General features: G+C 47.6%; 1 protein-coding gene across 6 annotated transcripts in view; it reads right to left on the reverse strand.

Moving 5' to 3' along the window:
• Positions 1-17,454, reverse strand: part of PRRC2B (proline rich coiled-coil 2B) — a 46,318-nt gene that overhangs the window by 6,468 nt on the left and 22,396 nt on the right. For 5 of the 6 annotated variants that reach the window (XM_064727954.1, XM_064727956.1, XM_064727951.1 and 2 more), the window contains exons 13-29: positions 16,741-16,940; positions 14,143-14,347; positions 13,208-13,427; positions 10,509-12,578; positions 10,184-10,383; positions 9,373-9,518; positions 8,776-8,917; positions 8,087-8,166; positions 7,198-7,389; positions 6,864-7,058; positions 6,351-6,437; positions 5,328-5,432; positions 4,524-4,716; positions 3,231-3,328; positions 2,482-2,609; positions 1,636-1,873; positions 68-244 (exon numbers count right to left, since the gene is read on the reverse strand). In XM_064727954.1, the coding sequence (XP_064584024.1) occupies positions 68-244; positions 1,636-1,873; positions 2,482-2,609; positions 3,231-3,328; positions 4,524-4,716; positions 5,328-5,432; positions 6,351-6,437; positions 6,864-7,058; positions 7,198-7,389; positions 8,087-8,166; positions 8,776-8,917; positions 9,373-9,518; positions 10,184-10,383; positions 10,509-12,578; positions 13,208-13,427; positions 14,143-14,347; positions 16,741-16,940 (4,676 nt within the window). The remainder of the gene's footprint in view (positions 1-67; positions 245-1,635; positions 1,874-2,481; positions 2,610-3,230; positions 3,329-4,523; positions 4,717-5,327; positions 5,433-6,350; positions 6,438-6,863; positions 7,059-7,197; positions 7,390-8,086; positions 8,167-8,775; positions 8,918-9,372; positions 9,519-10,183; positions 10,384-10,508; positions 12,579-13,207; positions 13,428-14,142; positions 14,348-16,740; positions 16,941-17,454) is intronic. The other variant, XM_064727955.1, reaches the window with a different exon arrangement.

A 17,454-nucleotide genomic window follows, 5' to 3' on the forward strand; every position in this document is an offset into this window, starting at 1 on the left:
AGGAGTCAAACTTCAACGCAGGAGGGGTTACTGAATGCCATGAGCAGCACCAGGAGTTAATCCTTACCTCCCTGCTGGCAGCAAGAACAGAAGGCTGGGATCCAGGAGGGAGGATTCTTCGGGGAGCTCCTACAGGCAGGTTTTGCCCCTGGGGAAGCTGGATGGACTGTGGCAGAAGCAGGGGCTGCTGGCCAGAGCCGTAGCGGGGCAGAGGCAGCTGGGAGCCAGGCACAGGCATTGTCAGCTGTGTGACAAGGACATGTAGTTACCTTAAAGGCAGTAACAGTCTCGTGTTTGACATGCTGCCTCCCAATACCCTGAAAGCACAGCCTTGCCAAAAGGAAGCTCCCAAACAGCGCGGTCTGGCACGGAATAAACGCAAATGACTGTAACAGAGGGACTTTCACACTGAAATGGATGTTCTGGCAGTGCTGCCAACACTCTTATCAGCTGGGTTTTTAACATGCCATCAAGTTAACCTAACTGCCCGTGGATGGGGGCTGTTCTCCATTCCTACAGCCCAGTTCTCCAGTCTTCCTCATGGTCACTTCATGGGTCTGTTTTCCCTTCATACAATGGCAGTGTCAGTGCAGTGTCAGGTGCTTTGTTTTCACCTTTGAAAATCTCCTACACTCTTACACCAAAACATTCTGAGGACTGGACCTCCAGAGAAAGTGATGGAGACCTCAGTTCCATGTTTCACAGTGAGCTCCAAACCAATGATGGACAGAATGAAGAGCAATTACAAAAAAATACTGTAGCTCAGGGCTGAGGCACCTCCTGCTCCCTCTGATTTTCTCACAATTGCTGGATTTGGGAGGTTCTATCAACATTTTAGAATAAATAAATAAACCAATCTAAGGCTGGCAAAAGAAACCAAGTTATTCCCTCATGATGGATAAAGCATTTCTTCAAATATTTTGTTTGCCAGTGTTCTCTGTATTTTCCTCACCTAAGTTACTTTCAGGATTAACTCTTTACGTCAGCCACAACATAAAAATCCCTCTGAAACAAAAAATAAACCTTAACAAGTTGCACAAGATAAACGTAAGATGAGTTTAATAAAGTTATCAAATTTCTCCAGAGAATCAGAGCACATGCCCACAAACACAGCTATGGTCACAGTAGAATTCAATGTTTTTATGTGAACCATGCTTTATTAAAACATTTTCACACATTGAAATTCCTGTTAGGAGTCTGCCAAACAGATCAGCTGAAGCTGTAAATAAGACTTGGACGACAAATGAACTGAGAAGACAGATGAGCCTTTAATACAAGTTCCTAGTTGCCCTGGAAGCTGAGGTGCTGGGAGAGATGACTGGGATTTGGCTCTCAGAAGAGGTGCTTTTAGGACAACCATTGCATCATGGCCTCCTATGCATGCAGCACTGGAAGGTCTGACTTCCAAGTGACAAAATGACGTCTCAGCAGGGACAGACAAGGTATGAGCAACCATCTCATTAAATAAGGTGCTGCATATGTGAAACCATGGTTCACAGAACAGTGTCTCGGGGAAATCTTCCGCCTCTTTACAAAGAGTTTAGTTCAGACAGACATGTTACAACCCATCCTCAGAAACATGTGGCTGTGAATTAGCCTGGACCAAAGGAGTGGCTCGCCAGTCCTGCTCCTAACCTGTGTGAGCTGAGAGTCCATCATCTGGGAGGCTCCCATACCAGCCTGGTTTATTTGCCCCTCATAAACCAGTGCCTGGCTTCCGTTCATGGGCTGATAGGGGGACCCAGACTGGGTTTTCACCACCTCCAAGGGCTGCATGCCTGGGAAGGCGGAATATGGAGGCTTCAGAGCAGTGCCTCCTGTCAGGACCATGGTGCTGGGCTGGGACAGACTGGGGTGCATGTACACCTGAGACCTGCAGGAAAAAAACATGCTTCAGTCATGATGCACAAAGCCTTTGGAGACTGTACAAGCACACCCTGCCAAACTGTATCTGGCCTGCCATCAGTTGTCAGACAACTAAACTGACAGCTTAGAAGTAAACTGTGATGCCACTTTCCATTTTAGTTACCAGGATTTTTTACTTCCACTCTTAAGCTTTTACAACCACGTCCTTGTGTTGCCAGAATATTCAACAGAACAATGTTGTGTAGTATCTGATATTTATGTTTCAATATCCCACAAAACAACCTGTGCATTAGCAGTTAAGGGAGGATTCAGGTTACCTAGAGTCTGCAGCAGTTATGCAAAGCAGGAAAAAATCAGAAGTTAAAGATTCCAACAGCTCTAGCAAATAAGAAGGGTTGTTTTTTTAAATCTCAGTGTTTAGGCTTTTGAAGCACTAACTACTAATTCAGATTTTTCAGTCTCATGCTCCCTACACTGTCACTATTATTAGGGAAAGGAAACAGAATTTGAACAAAGGGGAAAGGGAAGATGAGTGTGAGGTGTCTGACCAATGTGCTCAAACATCAGGAACATAAGAGAGCAAGCCACAAGGAAAGGAAAACAGGAAGCAGTTACCTGAAGGGCTGTATGGAGCTGTACATCTCCTGGGACTGGGACACAGGCAGGCCACCCCTCAGTCCAAGCTGAGCTTGGGCCTGTAAGGATGTGTGGAGGGAAATGGGAATCTGTTGAGCAGCAGCAGCCTGCAAAAGAAATTAGTATGACTGAGAGGTACAAGAGCAGCCAGAAACTCTCCAGGGCTGTTAGAAACCCATCAGTTTCCTGCATGAGCCAATCTGCAGTGACAATTACCTACCCTGGGTCTTCACCCAGCCCTGCACCATTCCCCAGAAGAGCAGCACACACTGGGAACACACTGCCCAGGCACCCAGATGCCTGCAAGAGGCATTTGATGGACATGAGGGAACCAACATGCTCCTCACACAGAGCAGGCAGTGACAATCCCAGCTCTCACCTGCCTGTACTCCACCTTGAAAGAGCTCTCCCCAGCCCTATCAACACCCAATTTACTAATGAAGTTACTCATTATTATTGACTGGCTGGAGAATTCACCAAAAGTCACTTCATCTCACTCAGGCCTCAGCATTTGCTTCAGTTAAAACCAGTCCAAGGGCACTGGTACAATTCCCTCCCTTCAGTTCCACTAACCTCTGACACCCACTGGGAAGCAGCATTCAAGGAACCTAAAGGGAGCCACATCTAATTTCCTTTGGGCTATGAAAGTGAAAAACTACTCCTTGTTTTTTAAGTTCCACCATGAAGAATCCCTGAAACACCACGTGCAAGCTGTGCTGCTCCCTTACCTGTTGGTAGCTCTGCTGCTGAGGTATCGTCTGAGGGACCAGGCGGGGCTGACTTGCAAACACGTGCCCATCCAGATACAGGGGTGGAATATGGTTACCTGGACATCACAAAAGGCAGGCTGTCAATTCAAGGTACAGGGGAGATACAGGCACAGCAGAGATCTGCAGGTCAAGACTATTTCCCACCTCTCAGCAAGTTAACACAAATATAGTACCCATTCAGAAGTGTCTGTAAAGCTCCTAAATCTACATACCAACATCAGCAGTAGCAGGATTGCTGAGAATTAATCATATCTTCCTGTCAGAGGCTAAATGTAAACCCAGGTTTTCCACCTCCACAAAAGAGTCAGACACTAGCAGCTCAGAACTTGGTAACCTGTACTCTGAACTAAATGCCAGAAATCTGCTCTGCAATCATCTCATCTTTGCAGCTCAGACAGACAGGAAGAGCAAACACAGCATTTAAGGCCTTGACACATGAGATCTAAAAGCCACATTCACCCCAAGGGTGGCACCAATTAGCAACTGCTGTGCCACTCCTGTGCTTTTGTGCAGATATGAACCACAGGATTAAGCAGCAAGATTAGGGTGGGTGAGGAAGGAAATCACCTGACTTGAAACCATCTGTTTACCAAGTGAAAGCTAACAACAGAGTCACTACACATTTCACTCTGTTCCTGAACTGCAACGAGAAACAGAATGCATACATGAGAAGCCCTCTGGGACCCAGGAGTCATCCCATGGAGAGAATCCCAGTACATTTCTCTTTCCAGATGCTCTCCCTAATTACACACACTAACATGACTGAGTTAAGCTTTTCCTTTAACTAAAAGGCAGCAACACCTTCCTCTCTCCCAGAGTTCTGTGAGCTGTAAGCCAGTTGCTGTTTTGCTAAAAGCAAATGGTGCTCAGAACCTGTGGCTTCAAAGGCAAAACAAGCAGAGGAATGGCTGATAATGATATTGGGACTGTTGAAGCCTCTCAGCCAGAGGTCTCTTTCCATTTTACTGGGCACACAGTAAAGGGTAAGCAAGATCTATTGAGACATCAGACACTTGCCACTACACAGGGAAAGCTGGCTTTGTATTAAGCTTTCACCAGTCACATTCTTTAAAGTGGGGAGACAGTCCCTCTTTCTGCCTTGCCTGGGTTATTAAGGATCTGTCAAACACCAGCCAGCCAGTTACTCTACACAGCAGCTCTTCTCACCATGCTCTCATCTACCAGAACCAGAGGATGGCTCCCAGATAACAATCAGACAATGCAAATGCTGCTGCTGCAGTTTGCAGGTACCTGGAATAGATGCAGAAGGTGCTACAGATGCCACAGGCATGGGAGGCATAGAAACTCCACCAAAAGAGCTGTAGCTGACACCGTTGGAAGCTCCAACACTGGAAGGAGGCTGGATGCCTGAGCCTGCACCTCCTGGGGAGTTCTGTTCTGGTAAACTCGGAGAGTTTTCCCAAGCTTTACGAGCAGACTCCATCTATGGAAACAAAGAACAATAACTACAGACAGTTCAAATGGGGAGGACATTACCAAAGCCCACAGCTGCTCATCTGTGTCCTAAGCCCAAATCCCCTGCACTCTAGGCATAGTGGAAAGCTGACAGGTCTGAGGTCAGGGGATTCTACAACAATTTCTAATGAACAAGAACTCTTCACAAATACTCAAAACCCTTGGTATTTGCTGAGCTTCTTGGGTTTGGGATGGAGGTGGGTTTTGGTTTGGTTTATTTGGTTTTGTTGTTCTTGTTTGTACACTTGGGTGGGTTTTGTTTGGTTTTTGCCTCTCTTTACACCACCAGGCTTCTCAGGATCCCTTAGCAGCCACCTTGCCCAGTACAGAAATAGGAAAGCTGTGTTGCACTTGGTTCTACAACTGGCAAGGACTTCCTGCATTCAGGACCTCAAACACACACCCCTGCACTCATGCTGAACAGCACATATGCACAACTTTTACAAAAGTTAAATAAAGTTTAGCAATACCTAGCAGAATGCTCTGGGAAAGATCTCCCCACAGAAACGTGGTACCCACACACCTTCAGAGTGATCTCCCCACAGAGTCATGGTAACCAGACACCTTCATCTTCCTTACCTTAAGAGTAAGGTCAGCAGTGGGGAAGGACATGGGGTTCAGGCCGATGCAGCGCTGGAGGTGATGATCCCTTCGCAGGATGGGAATGGACTGTGTTAACCCTGCCTGAGGGGAGAGTCATAAAAGGTGAATATTTGGGAACTCTCAGGAGAATGGTATGAGCCACCAAGGCTGACAGAGGTTCAGCTGGGCAGCTCCAGTAAGTGCACATCAAAGAATTCAGTCCCTGGTGGTACTGCACGAGCCAAGTGCCACATTCGCCTAGGGTCCATTCTGCTCTTGCAATAAAGGAGGCTTTGGTTATGTGCAAAGACACCCCTCCATGCTGAACTTTATCAGCTTCCACTTAACCATCAGTTTGATCCAAAAACTTCCATTTGCAGATGAGTTCTCCTTCCTGTACCATACTTAGAAACTACCTAGGTTTCAGACAAAATCTGTTTCTGAAAAGAAACACCCTATAAGACAAGTGTCCAAAATCAAAACCAGACACCCTACAAACTTGAAGACATTTCAAAAGCAGCTTTGTGTGTGTCTCACATTGCTGTCTACAGCTGGGCTTTCAGTGTGCTCACTCCTTCACAAAGAATAATAAAATACCCAGAGGGCTGGAATAAGCTGGGAAACCTCCAAAAAGGCCTGACCACCATGTTACAGTTCTCTGCCTTGCTGTGACAGGTGAAACCTTCTGAGGAAGCTGAGCAGTCTGGGTCTAAACATGTCACCATCTGGACCATGGCCATGTCCAACACTTGTGTGTCTCAGGGGAAGAGACTGGCCATCTCAGACATGGCTCTACACAGGTCACAATGATAATGAAGTTGCTCTCTACATCATTTCTGAGTTTGTGACACTCATTGTACCACAGTACCATGAGATTTCCATTTTAGATTTCAGTAACATGTGCTGCCTAAACATGAAATATGAAGTCAGATGCAGACATGCTTCCTCTCTTTGGAAGCATCTGAGATTTACCTAAGGAGTATCTCCAATGAATCAATGTCAAAAGAAAAAAATACTTACATTACTGGCCAAGGCATCCTGCAATTTGGTGACAGGGTTAGCTGCAGTGCCAGAGGCAGAACCAGGTGGCAAGCTGAAGTCAGAGTCCTGAAAAAGCAAAACATATAAAATTTAAATCCAGGTCCATGGGCCACACCTCTGCTTTTCATGGTTAATGACTCTAGCCTGAATTATGACACTACAAACTAAAGACTGATTTCCAGTAAGCCTTGCTGCAAACAGAAAACACTTCTCAGCACTCAGCAGCAGGCAACCCCCAGAGGCACACAAAAGCTTGGCCATGACTTTGTCCCTCACCTCTGTTACCACCCCAGCTGGTCCTTGGGACTGTATTTCCAAGTGGATACTAAATGTTTGCCAGGACATCCTGAGTCCCTAGTCTGTGTCAGTAATGAAATCTAAGGCAAACCTACAGCTGGAAGCTTCCTCTAAACAATCCTTCTTCCTCAAACGACTTTTCATCCCTCAACAAGATCAAATCACCAAGAAGATAAAATTAAATTCAATCCTCACTTTAGGATTTACTCCAAATTCAATGGGTGGCACAGGAAGTACAGAATCCACGTGAATTTCCACCCCATTAACAGGGGGAATATTCCCTTCCAGCCGTTCCGTTCCCTCCGAACCCTTTCTGTTTTTCAGGGAGCGCTCGTTGCCGATGGGTCCGGGCTTGTGTTCCTTGTTCTGTCCTGAGCCTTGATCTGAATCCTTAACAGGAAAGCAGAGAGGCTGAGACACAAAGACCAAATAACCCAACCTCAAGCCTTAAAAATGCTATCAAGAACAACACAACCACTTCACAACGTCTCTCACTCTGCGCTCTGGCTTGGCTGCGAATCCAGATTACCTTTTTATCAGTTTGCTTCTGCACTTGCTCCTTCTGGCAGTCAGGCTTTGAGTCCACCAGGCCAGCCCCATTCATCTCCTCTGGTTTGAGGGTGCCATATGGAGAGCTGCGCTGAGAGGAGGTCGCGGAGGATTCCCGAGACTCCGCGCTCAAGTCAATGCCACTATCCCCCTGGCTGCCTTTAAATCCCTGCTATGCAAAGCACGAAATGTGTTAAAGCCCCGGACTCCGACCCAGCACCACCGAGGAAAAATCATCCCAAAAAACAGCAAGACCATGTCCCTTTGTCAAATCACCTTCCTGGTTAACTGCAAAGGAGTTGGGCCTGACCTGCAGCAGCCCTTGGCTGCTCCTTCAGCTCTACACAGCCCTCAGACAGTGAACTGATGCATCAACCACACCATGGCTTCAGAGTAAGGAAATGTGTCCCACAGAACAACTAGGCTGAGACTGCCAAACTTGCTTCACATGGGATCCAAATCAAATTTGAACTCTTGGTCTCCAGAGATGAAGAGTTCAGGAACTCCTCTACCCTCCCTGCATTAAGGCTACAGCTACACACTGCTCACAGGCACAAACAGGACCTAAGGGATTCCACCCTCCTCAACCACAGTGTGCACCCAGTGATGAGCATAACCCTGGAACAGCTCTACCACACAGTTACTCCAGATTTATACCCACACACAACACCAAGCAGCGCTGGCTTGGCTCTTTAGGTCAAGATTTGAACAGCGCCAAGCTCAAATTAAAACTGCAAAGAGACGGTTTAAAATGGCACAAGCAGAGCTGAGAGTCACTAAGCACAGATGGAGCAATGAGAAGCATGAAAGCACCTGCATTAATACTTTATACACACAATACCTTGAAGGGCACCTTAGGAGCCACTTACCTCAGTGCTGGACTCAGTACCATTAAAGGTATTTACAGGCTTGCTCCAGGAATCGCTGCCAGGAGACTGAACAGAAAGTGCTGGAAGAGAATGGAGGGCAGGGTTCAGCTGCTTGAAACACAGCTATGAGCACACCCTGTACACATTACGCCATCCACCTTCCATTTCTAGACATGAGAAAGGGTATTTTCACCACCTCAGAACATTAAGTGTTGCCCAGACATCTGAGACATGATGCAGCAGAGAACACAGGGTATGAGGAGTGAGAGTAGAGTACAGGGAGGAGATTTCTTAGGGAACACAACAAGAGAAAGACAGGTCAGAGAGAAACAAGGGAGGCACTAACCACTCAAGGCTAGATATGAGAAAATGTAGGAAAGCAAAATAACAAAAAGTAGATCCAGCCCAAGCAGCTATAAAATGCTGTATTGTAGTAACTTGATGTGAAACAAAGACCCAAGAGAAGAAGCAGATTAGGAGACTGACATGGCCAGCAACAGGAGCAGGATGGCTGAACAGTAGAGCTTAGAACAGAGGCTACTCCACATGTCTGCCAGCTCCCCCCTCATTCCCAGCACCAGAGGAGGAGAGAGTTTTCTTCTCTGAACCATGGACCCCCCAGCCTTCCTGCACATCCCAGAGAGCTCCAGCTCTGTGAACCCCTTTGGAACAAACAGACCCAAGCCTACCTGGGCTGTTGCTCTCCCAGATCTCCGTGCCCAGGCTGTTTCCAGACACTGCTACATCACTCTGCTCCAAGCACAGGCTGTTCTGCTTCTTAGCAAATCGTGGAGGAATGCGCGACTGAAGGACGCGGGCCTTGGCTGGTGCCTGCGACAGGAGAGGCACAGGTGTCAGCCTGGGAGGGGCCCCCAGTCTGACAAGGCTGGAAAGAGCTGCCTTTTGCACTGTGAGGTTTTCTTCTGGCAACAACACAGTCAGAGTGCAAAGTCATCCTGCTTTGCACTGCTCCTGCTGCCCAATATCCCACCAACTACAGCCAGCAGCTGGCTTAGAGAGCCAAGCTGCTTTGGATGAAGACCATGCTAGAAACTTAACTTCCAATTAGCAATTCTGCTGCAAGCCAAGAATAGTCAGAAATCAAACTCTCCTTTTCAGACCAGCAGCCCTAAATATGTTTCTGGGGCCCAATACAGGATCTGTACTATTTTGGCACTGTCAAATGTACCTTTTTCTGTTCATACAAACACTTTCTGGGGCCTTGTTTCTCTGACTGCAACCCAAACCATGTAACAGGTCCAACTTTTCTGCCTGCCATTCCTCACCTGAGCAGCCTGTTCCTTCTTCCTTCGCTCCTCTTCCAGCAAGCGACGCTGCTTTTTAGTAAGAACCTCAATGAAGCCTTCCCCTGCCATGGAACCAACTTCATTCTCTTCTGCTGTGTTTGACACCCGATTATCAATGATGGTACCTGAACAAAGCACACAGAGAGAACACAGTGCACGTGTGTGTGCATATAAAGCTTTGTAATTGCAGGAATTTAAACAGTGCACTCCAAAGAGGATCCATGCCACAGTAAGTTCACCTAGCAACATAGCAGCTACATTTCGAAAATAAAATAATGTATGTAGTCTGCTGACATCTAGCAGCCACTTTATCTTGCAGGACTTTGCTGTCTCCTCTGTTTCAAGATGACCACACTTCAGCCAGAGGAGCTGTGTGATAACTCAGGTAATTCTCTTTTCAGAGATGCTAATTTCTTGCCTCCTTGCCATTAGCTCAGCCTCAAATTCCCCACTCTGGATGCTCTCTTATTTCTTTTACACAACACAAATTTCAAGCCTAAAACACATCAGCATCTTAGAGAGAAATACAGAAATATTCTCCCTAAACACAAACTTTCTATAGAAGAAACATTGGAGACACTGTCAGATCAGGCTGAAAAGTTTGTGTTTAAAATTTAACAACAATTTTACCTTCCAAGTTTTTCTATTTAGATACACAAGAATCACACAAATGGAAAAAAGCCCCTAACCTGATAAAAAAAAATTACACTGGATTGAATCAGTCTGGCTTTAATCAGTCAGCCATAATATGTTATCCTCCTAAAATAAACAAATGCATCAAGATACTCACTTCCATAACTCAGTTCAAACTGTGACAAGGCCTCTCCCTTCTCACTTGCTCTTTGTGCAGTGGATTTGTGCTCCTTCTCTGGCTTTTTACCTGGCCCCTCAGCACTCTCTGAGTTCACATGGGAGGCCCTATCCAAGCTGTAAATGGAGTGGCTGCTCCCACCACTGGTGTTGCCAAGGCCTCCTCCTTCTTCTGTAGACCTACACAAGAAAGAAGGGAAAGGATTTTGTTTTGTCAGTAGAATGCAGAGTGACAAGAAGAAATTGCATGGGGTGTATGTCCACTCCCACATGTGCATATATCACAGATCAGAAAACAACTTTACCTTTTGCTCTTTATCAGGGTCCCATTCTGCTGGCTCTCATATCTGGAAGCTGCTCCCACACCAGTCCTGACAGACTGCTCTGCAAACCCTGCCGGCTCAGCCTTGCGGCTCTGCCTGTCCACCAGCGGCCTCTGGCTTGAGAAGCTCCTCTTTGCCAGCTCCCTCTTCTCTCCCAAGCTCCCAGTGCTGAGGCCACCTTCCAGCTGGCCCTCACTCTCTGGGGCTCCATCTCTTCTGTCCCGCCGCTCGCTGAAGTCGCTGCTCTCAGACGCCGTCTCCCACTCCTCGTTGGCATGGTCTGAGGAGTTCTGGTAGGACAGCTCAGGGGAGCGTCTGCCCGAGATGCTGCTCTTCTCTGCAGTGCCCAGTTTGGATCTGCCTGGCCACTGGCTGGGTAGTAGATTTGGGCCTCCCTCCTCAGGGTTCCACTGCCCAACTGATTCCCTCTCCTGCCTGAGGCGTCTGAACCGCGGGGGTTTGTCCTGGCGGGGAGGACGCCGCCTCCTGAAGGGCCTGTTCTCTATGTTCTCCTGATCTGCTGAGTAATCCTCCTGGAAAAAGTGCCTTTTGTCATCCAGATGACTCTCATCAAAAACCCGGCTGGAGAAGGAATCCGTGTGTTTGTAAGAATCCTGAATGTAGTCCCTGTCAGACTGCTGCCTGCTCCCAAAGGTGTCTGATGGAGACGAGTGGCTGTATTCTTGCCACCCTCCTCCCCCACTCCTGCCCTGCCACTGGGTGGGCTCCTTACCCATGAACCCCCTTCTCCCATAGCCAGAGTTGCTCAGTCTCGGTGGCAGTGATCTCCCAAAGGCTCTTGGAGCCCTCATCTTAGGATCCAGGCTATTGTGATCATCTGAATAGATTTTGTTGGACCTCCAAGACTCTTTGAAGTCTCCCTTTTTCAAATCACTGTCCTCCCTGTCCAGCACAGAGCCTTCATTGCTGTTCTCAGAGCCCCTCTGCCGGCGACGCTTGGGGAGCTCCTCATACTCTGAGCCCTCACTGTGTGTCTCGCTGGCAATCCGGCGCCTTGGCTTGCCCCTGGGGAAATCCTCTGGCTGGTTGAACTCCCGCAGCCCTCGGCCCCGGCTGCTCCTCTGGTTGTTGTTGTTGTTGTAGACCCCCCTGCTGCTCACAACCGTGCCTCGGCCTCTGAAAGTGAACTCTCTGAAGCCTCTCCCTCGCCCACGCCCTTGACCTCTCCCACCGAAGGCTTGCTCCTCATCAATGAAGATCCAGTTGTTTCTTTTTGTGGGAGGGAGATCGCTGCTTTCTCTAGATAGTTTGCTCTCCCAGGTTCTTTCTGGCTTCTCTTCTTCTTCCTCCTCTTCTTCTTCCTCCTGGGATTTCTCAGCCTCTCGCGCAAGGCTGGTTTGGGAAGAACCTTTGTCATCCAGCAGGTAACGCGTGGAGTTCAGCAAGGCAGCAGAGTCATCTGACTCATTTTCCACCTTCTGAACAGCTGCCTTCTCCTTCAGCGGGCGTGAGCTGTCCTCTCCCTCCAGTTTAACCTTCTCCATCTCCTTCTCCTTCTCTTCCACCTTGAGGGCTTTCAGGACTGGTTTTTTAATGGGCCCTGACCGCCGTGTCCTCCCCATCTGCTCCGGGGGCTGCCCGCTGGTGCTGCGGCTCTCAGGAGCCCACTCTGGTGTCTCCTCAGTGGCCTGCTTGGGATTGGCTCCTTCTTTCTTCCAGGGGTCAGCACTGAAGGACTGCTCATCCCGGGGTACTTCTTCAGCAACTTCTGCTGCTGTCTCGGCAGGTTTCTGATGGTGGTTGATATCCCAACCGTTGTATTCAGGCTTCTTCTCTGCTTGGATAAAATCAGGCTCCAGAGGTGAGCACCTCAGGTTTGCATGGCGGCTGCCAGCAGGACAGGCTTCCTGCACACTCTCCTGGTGCTGGAACAGGAGATCCTGGCCTATCCTCTGAGAAGACAGGCAGCTGTCAAAGTCTGCTTGGGCCTTCTTGTCAAAAGCATTCAAATACTCCTCCCCTCTCTCTTCAAAGAGATCTCGCTGAGTGCTCAGACTCTCTGGTCTTCCAGAAGCAGAGTAACTTTCATTCCTGAGAACAAAACAAACAACAAAGGAAAGTCAGGTAATGCAGAGCACAGCACAAATCCAAGGGCCCAGGCTGGATACAAGAGGTGAAAAGAAATAAACTAAGGTTTATGGTAAATCATGAGGCAATTAACCTATAAATACTAAAATGCTGGGCAAAGCTGCAGTGGCCCCAGGCTGTACTGCCTGGTTTGTTAAATCAATACATAATAAAGTAAAACAGTTCCTATGATGAGCAGCAAACTTAAGAAATTAAGGGAGATTTAACCTCCAATGATGTGGAGATCTGAAAACAAAGAATTGGTTTTAGAATGTCTAAAAAAAAGTAGGAAACAAACTAGCAATCATCAGATTTTTTCTGACTCATGTTTTTTTATACCTTCCCATGTAGGTGACAAGGCCCCTCTCCCTCCAAACAGGCTCCAAGCTGGTCAGATAGAAAACTTCTGAACAGCTCAATAGCTCTGTGTAAACCAGCTAAAGCACTGAGGAGTGTAAGGGTGCTCCCAGATCAGAACCTGGGCCTGTTCACAGACATCTTTCAGGCCAGCTCTACACCTGCTTTTCAGCAGACAGCTTACAGCAGCACCTCCCATCCCAGCATGCATGAGGACAGGGGAATCCTGCACTCACCTGGCATGCAGCCCCTCCATGCTCATGTTGTCAGCCTGTTTCTGATGTGACAGGGAGTATCCTTTGCTCTGCAGGGATGTGTAGCTGTCCTGGCCCCACACTGGCACAGGATCCAAGGGAGCAGTTTTCCTCTCCGCCTGCCCTGCCTGACAGTTCTGATCTTCAGACCGACAGCTGCTCCCACTGATGGAGTCCTGCTGAATCATGGGCTTCATAATTCCTGCTCACAACAGAGTTCATGCCATTAGCACCAGGATTTCACAGACAAAAAGAATTTAACAATCTCCTAGCCTGACTCCCCTTCCTTCTCAGGCAGCAGGTGGCTGCAGCCATGGAAACCTCCCTTGTAAAGGGGAGCCTGTGCTTGGAAAACGCACAGCTGGGAAATACACCTGGAGTGATACAGAAGATGACACAGCTCTCAGAGCCCAGCCCACACAGACACTACACAGCATCACTGGCTTGGGATCAAGCAATCCACCAACTCCAGGGAATGATTTATACATCCTGATGTTTACACTCACACCTCTGAAGATTAGGACAATATAGGAAGGTGCACAGGAACTACAGGGTTTCTCCATCACATGGTCTAAAAGGGGTCTATTGAGATTTCACATTATTGCAGTAACTCCAAAACTTATCCTCCTCCTTCAACAGGCAAGATCAGTGATCTGCTACCCTTTCCTCCAAGGGGCAAGATCAGTCACATCCACTAAGGTCAGAAAGCAGTCAGGGAATGTCTCCCACTGCAGTGCAGAGACTGGACAGACACATGTCTACATGTCCTCCCTCCCAGTCTCCCACCACTTCCCATTCTCATCCCAGAGAAGGGATGCCAACAAGAATGCAAAGTCTGGACAGAGATTAAGACAACACAGCAAATCTCCAGCTATGAACCAACTCAACAGCCAAGATAAACCCTGCCAACAGCTCACCTGAAGGGTGAAGGGCTGAAGGGTAGAAATCCACGGGGGTGCGGCTGGGGGCCATGCGAGGGTCCATGTAGGACGGCATCATCATCCAGCGGGGGTCGAAGCCGAGCATCTGCGGGTGCGGCGGGTAGAACGTCCGCTGGGCATGGGAGTGGGATGGAGGAGGATACACCTGCTGCTGCCAGTGCTGCATCTTGTACAGCTGCTCCTGCAGGGGACAGGATGGGCCATTGGACATGGCTGTGCTGCCAGCAATCACACTGAGGTACTGCTCAGCCAAAGGAAAACACGTGCCATCAGCAAAGGGTCAATCTCTGATCAGATGGGAGGGTGGGGCAGACAGGGGTAATTCACTCCCAGCTGGGAATGTGGCAGTTGTTATTCTAACACACCACTGTGGGCCAGGCTATGTGGCCAAACATAGGGGATCACCTTTAACACCACAATTTGCATCCGTTCAACACTCCTGAATGAACACAGGACAGCTTCCTGTCAAATGCCACTTCATAACTGGAACCAAATACTTCAGAAGATGTTACATTTTCCAGGAAATGCATCTCTAATTTATTTAGAGTGTAGATATATTAGTTCCACCCCTGTCAGCTTAAGAGATTAGATAAAAACAACCTAAATCACATTAAGAGAGCTATTAATATTTTACTGTGTTTCCTGGGCATCCTTCAGACAGGCTGGCACTTGCAGGTTGTTTCCCCATCTCCCACACAGCCAGTCCACCTTTCCTTAGCTGAGGACTGTCATGATGCTAATTTGATTTGACATTTAACTTTTGCTGAAGGTCCAAAAATAATATATATTTGAAAGGAGTCTGTGTACTGAAGTGTACTGAAGAAAGCTTTCAAACACTAAACAGCTCCAATTAACATCAAATGCATCTACTTACTTGTCATATGTGCCACCATATTTTTTTGCTAAGCTTACAACAGTGTCAGATACCGTAACTGGTTATTAAAAAAGCCAATCCCCAACTGCAGAGCAAAAGAGACACCTTTAAATCTGAATCTGACACATCATTACAGCAAGGAAGGCTCTGATAAATGCAGATTACATCTACATTACCTAGTCCTCTGGTACCTCGGAGAAAATACTGCCTCCACAATACCATCATTCTCCATTTTATTCTCTACATGGAGCCACCAGAGCAGCAATACAAGCCAGCCAAAACATGCACGGCCTCATACATACTAACATCACAGAGGATAAGAGAAAATAAAATAAAACTTCATGTTCTTCCACTAGTGATGACCTGTGGTATTATTAGCATGACAGCAAAGACATCCAATTCTTTTTAGTTTAAGAGCATCTCCTTTCAAGAGTAACATTAGGCAGCATTTGCTGCTGTACATCTGAATCATGAAAATGTCAACTGCCGAGCAATGAGCATGGGGAACATCCATAAAAGAGCAATTACTGAGCAAAAGCCAATTGTGAGCTCTTTGCTAAGATCTGCAGCAGCATTGATGATATCCCATTTCAAGTGGTTATTTTATGAAGAATGGCAATTAACTTTGCATTATCTGAAGCCTGAATACTCTGTCCCTTGGTTTGGCTCTGCTGCCCTACAGAGACTCCGTGCATCTGGCAGCAGAGCTGCACAGCACGTATGGCACACACAGCACTGAAAGGTCAGGCAAGAGCCAAGATGCACAAAGCAGCTCAGCTGATGTCTCAGTGCCCCAGAACAGTTTTCAATGCAACAAAAATGAAACATTTAAGACCAAACGTTTTTACAGTGCAAAGAAAACAATGATCTCAAAGAGCCTCACAGAAAAAAATAATCTAAGTAGGTATTAGATGAGAGCTGAGCAAAGGACCAGCCCTCTGCAAAGGCAGGAGATGGAATGAGAAGTGTGGCACTCCAGAACTCCCTCCAAGTCCAGAAGCAGTCCAGGAACTTGCCAAACTAAGCACAGTTTGCCCCTGGCAAGCAAATGGCTGCCCATACCTACAATGGTAAGGACTCAGCAAGTGCTGAGTGAAATGGAAGCAGCTGAACCCCAAGGGTTTCCCCTTCCCCTGTCCTGTGGATTCAGGCACTGCAGCAGTGCTGAAGAACAGCAGCTCATCTTGTGCCAGAGAGTAAAAAGAGATGTTCATCAGGTTCAAGGCTAGCCCAAGGAACAGAACCTCCCCTGGGCCAGGCCTACACAAGCACCAAGACAGCCACTCATGGTTTGGATGTGGGAACATCCACAGCTTCTCCTGCTCATGAACATTTGCAAACCAGAGCTCTGGCACAAGCCACACAGTTCTAAGAGTTCCAATTGTCAGGAGATGCCCAGACAACCATGCAAGACAAGTCAACATTTCTGACAGCACTGTGTTTTTCTCCCAGGCAAGTGACAAACCTGGCAGAGCTCTACCCACAACAGCTCAAGCATCACAGGGAGCAAGGAAAACTCATGTAGCCCACAGAGAGCCTTTCTACCCAATCAGACAGGGTATTTCCATGATCAGAAGTACTGAAAAAGGCCAGGGTAAAACCCCATTTATCCCCTCCCAGCCCAAAGACTGATGGTGTTGAGAACTGAGCAAACACAATGGTTTAGTGGGGGTCCAGAAAATGGGTTGTGAGCCATTTACCTGCTGCTGTTGCTGCTGCTGTTGCCTCTGGAATCGTGGGGGAAGAGACTTCTGGTATTTGTTGAATTCTTGTGCTGGTGAGGGAGCTTCTCTGAGCTCCTCCTCACTGCTGCTTTGGGCTGCTGCTGCTGCTGCTGGAGCAGGACTCTCCTCTTCCAGATAGCCAACAGAGGCATCTTGTGTGTGAAACTCAGGGGTTGCTGCAGAGAAGAAAACAATCCTTCTAGAGCCTGCTCATGACAGAGTTGGGAGTGCATCACCACCACACAATCAGCTGTGGGCATGTCCTGACTGTATATAATACATGGCTGAACCTTACCACAATCATATACAGCACATCCTTTACCTTGACAGTCCTATATAGAGTTTTGCCCATCTTATTTTAATGATAAATTCTGAGATCCTCCTTTGCTATCAGCCTTCTGCTTAAGCACTGGGGAGAAACTCCTTTTCCTCATTAGTCCTCAAACCTGGCAGCACTTACTCTTTTCTGATCTATGGTCACAAGCACTTAATATTATCATCCAATCATGAGAAGCCCATGAGGCCCATTCCAACCAGCCCTCTGCTAGCACAGCTCACTGAGCAACTGAAGAAGTTTGCATTTGTTTTAATAGCTTTTTTTATTTAATCAACCTTTGTCAACAAAGCAAAATACTCTGCAGAATACAAGCAGCAGCTGATCTCTCAAGGGTAGCTGAAGGACCCTCTGAA

This window comes from Zonotrichia leucophrys, chromosome 17, assembly GCF_028769735.1.
Source record: "Zonotrichia leucophrys gambelii isolate GWCS_2022_RI chromosome 17, RI_Zleu_2.0, whole genome shotgun sequence".
Classification (NCBI taxonomy): domain Eukaryota; kingdom Metazoa; phylum Chordata; class Aves; order Passeriformes; family Passerellidae; genus Zonotrichia; species Zonotrichia leucophrys.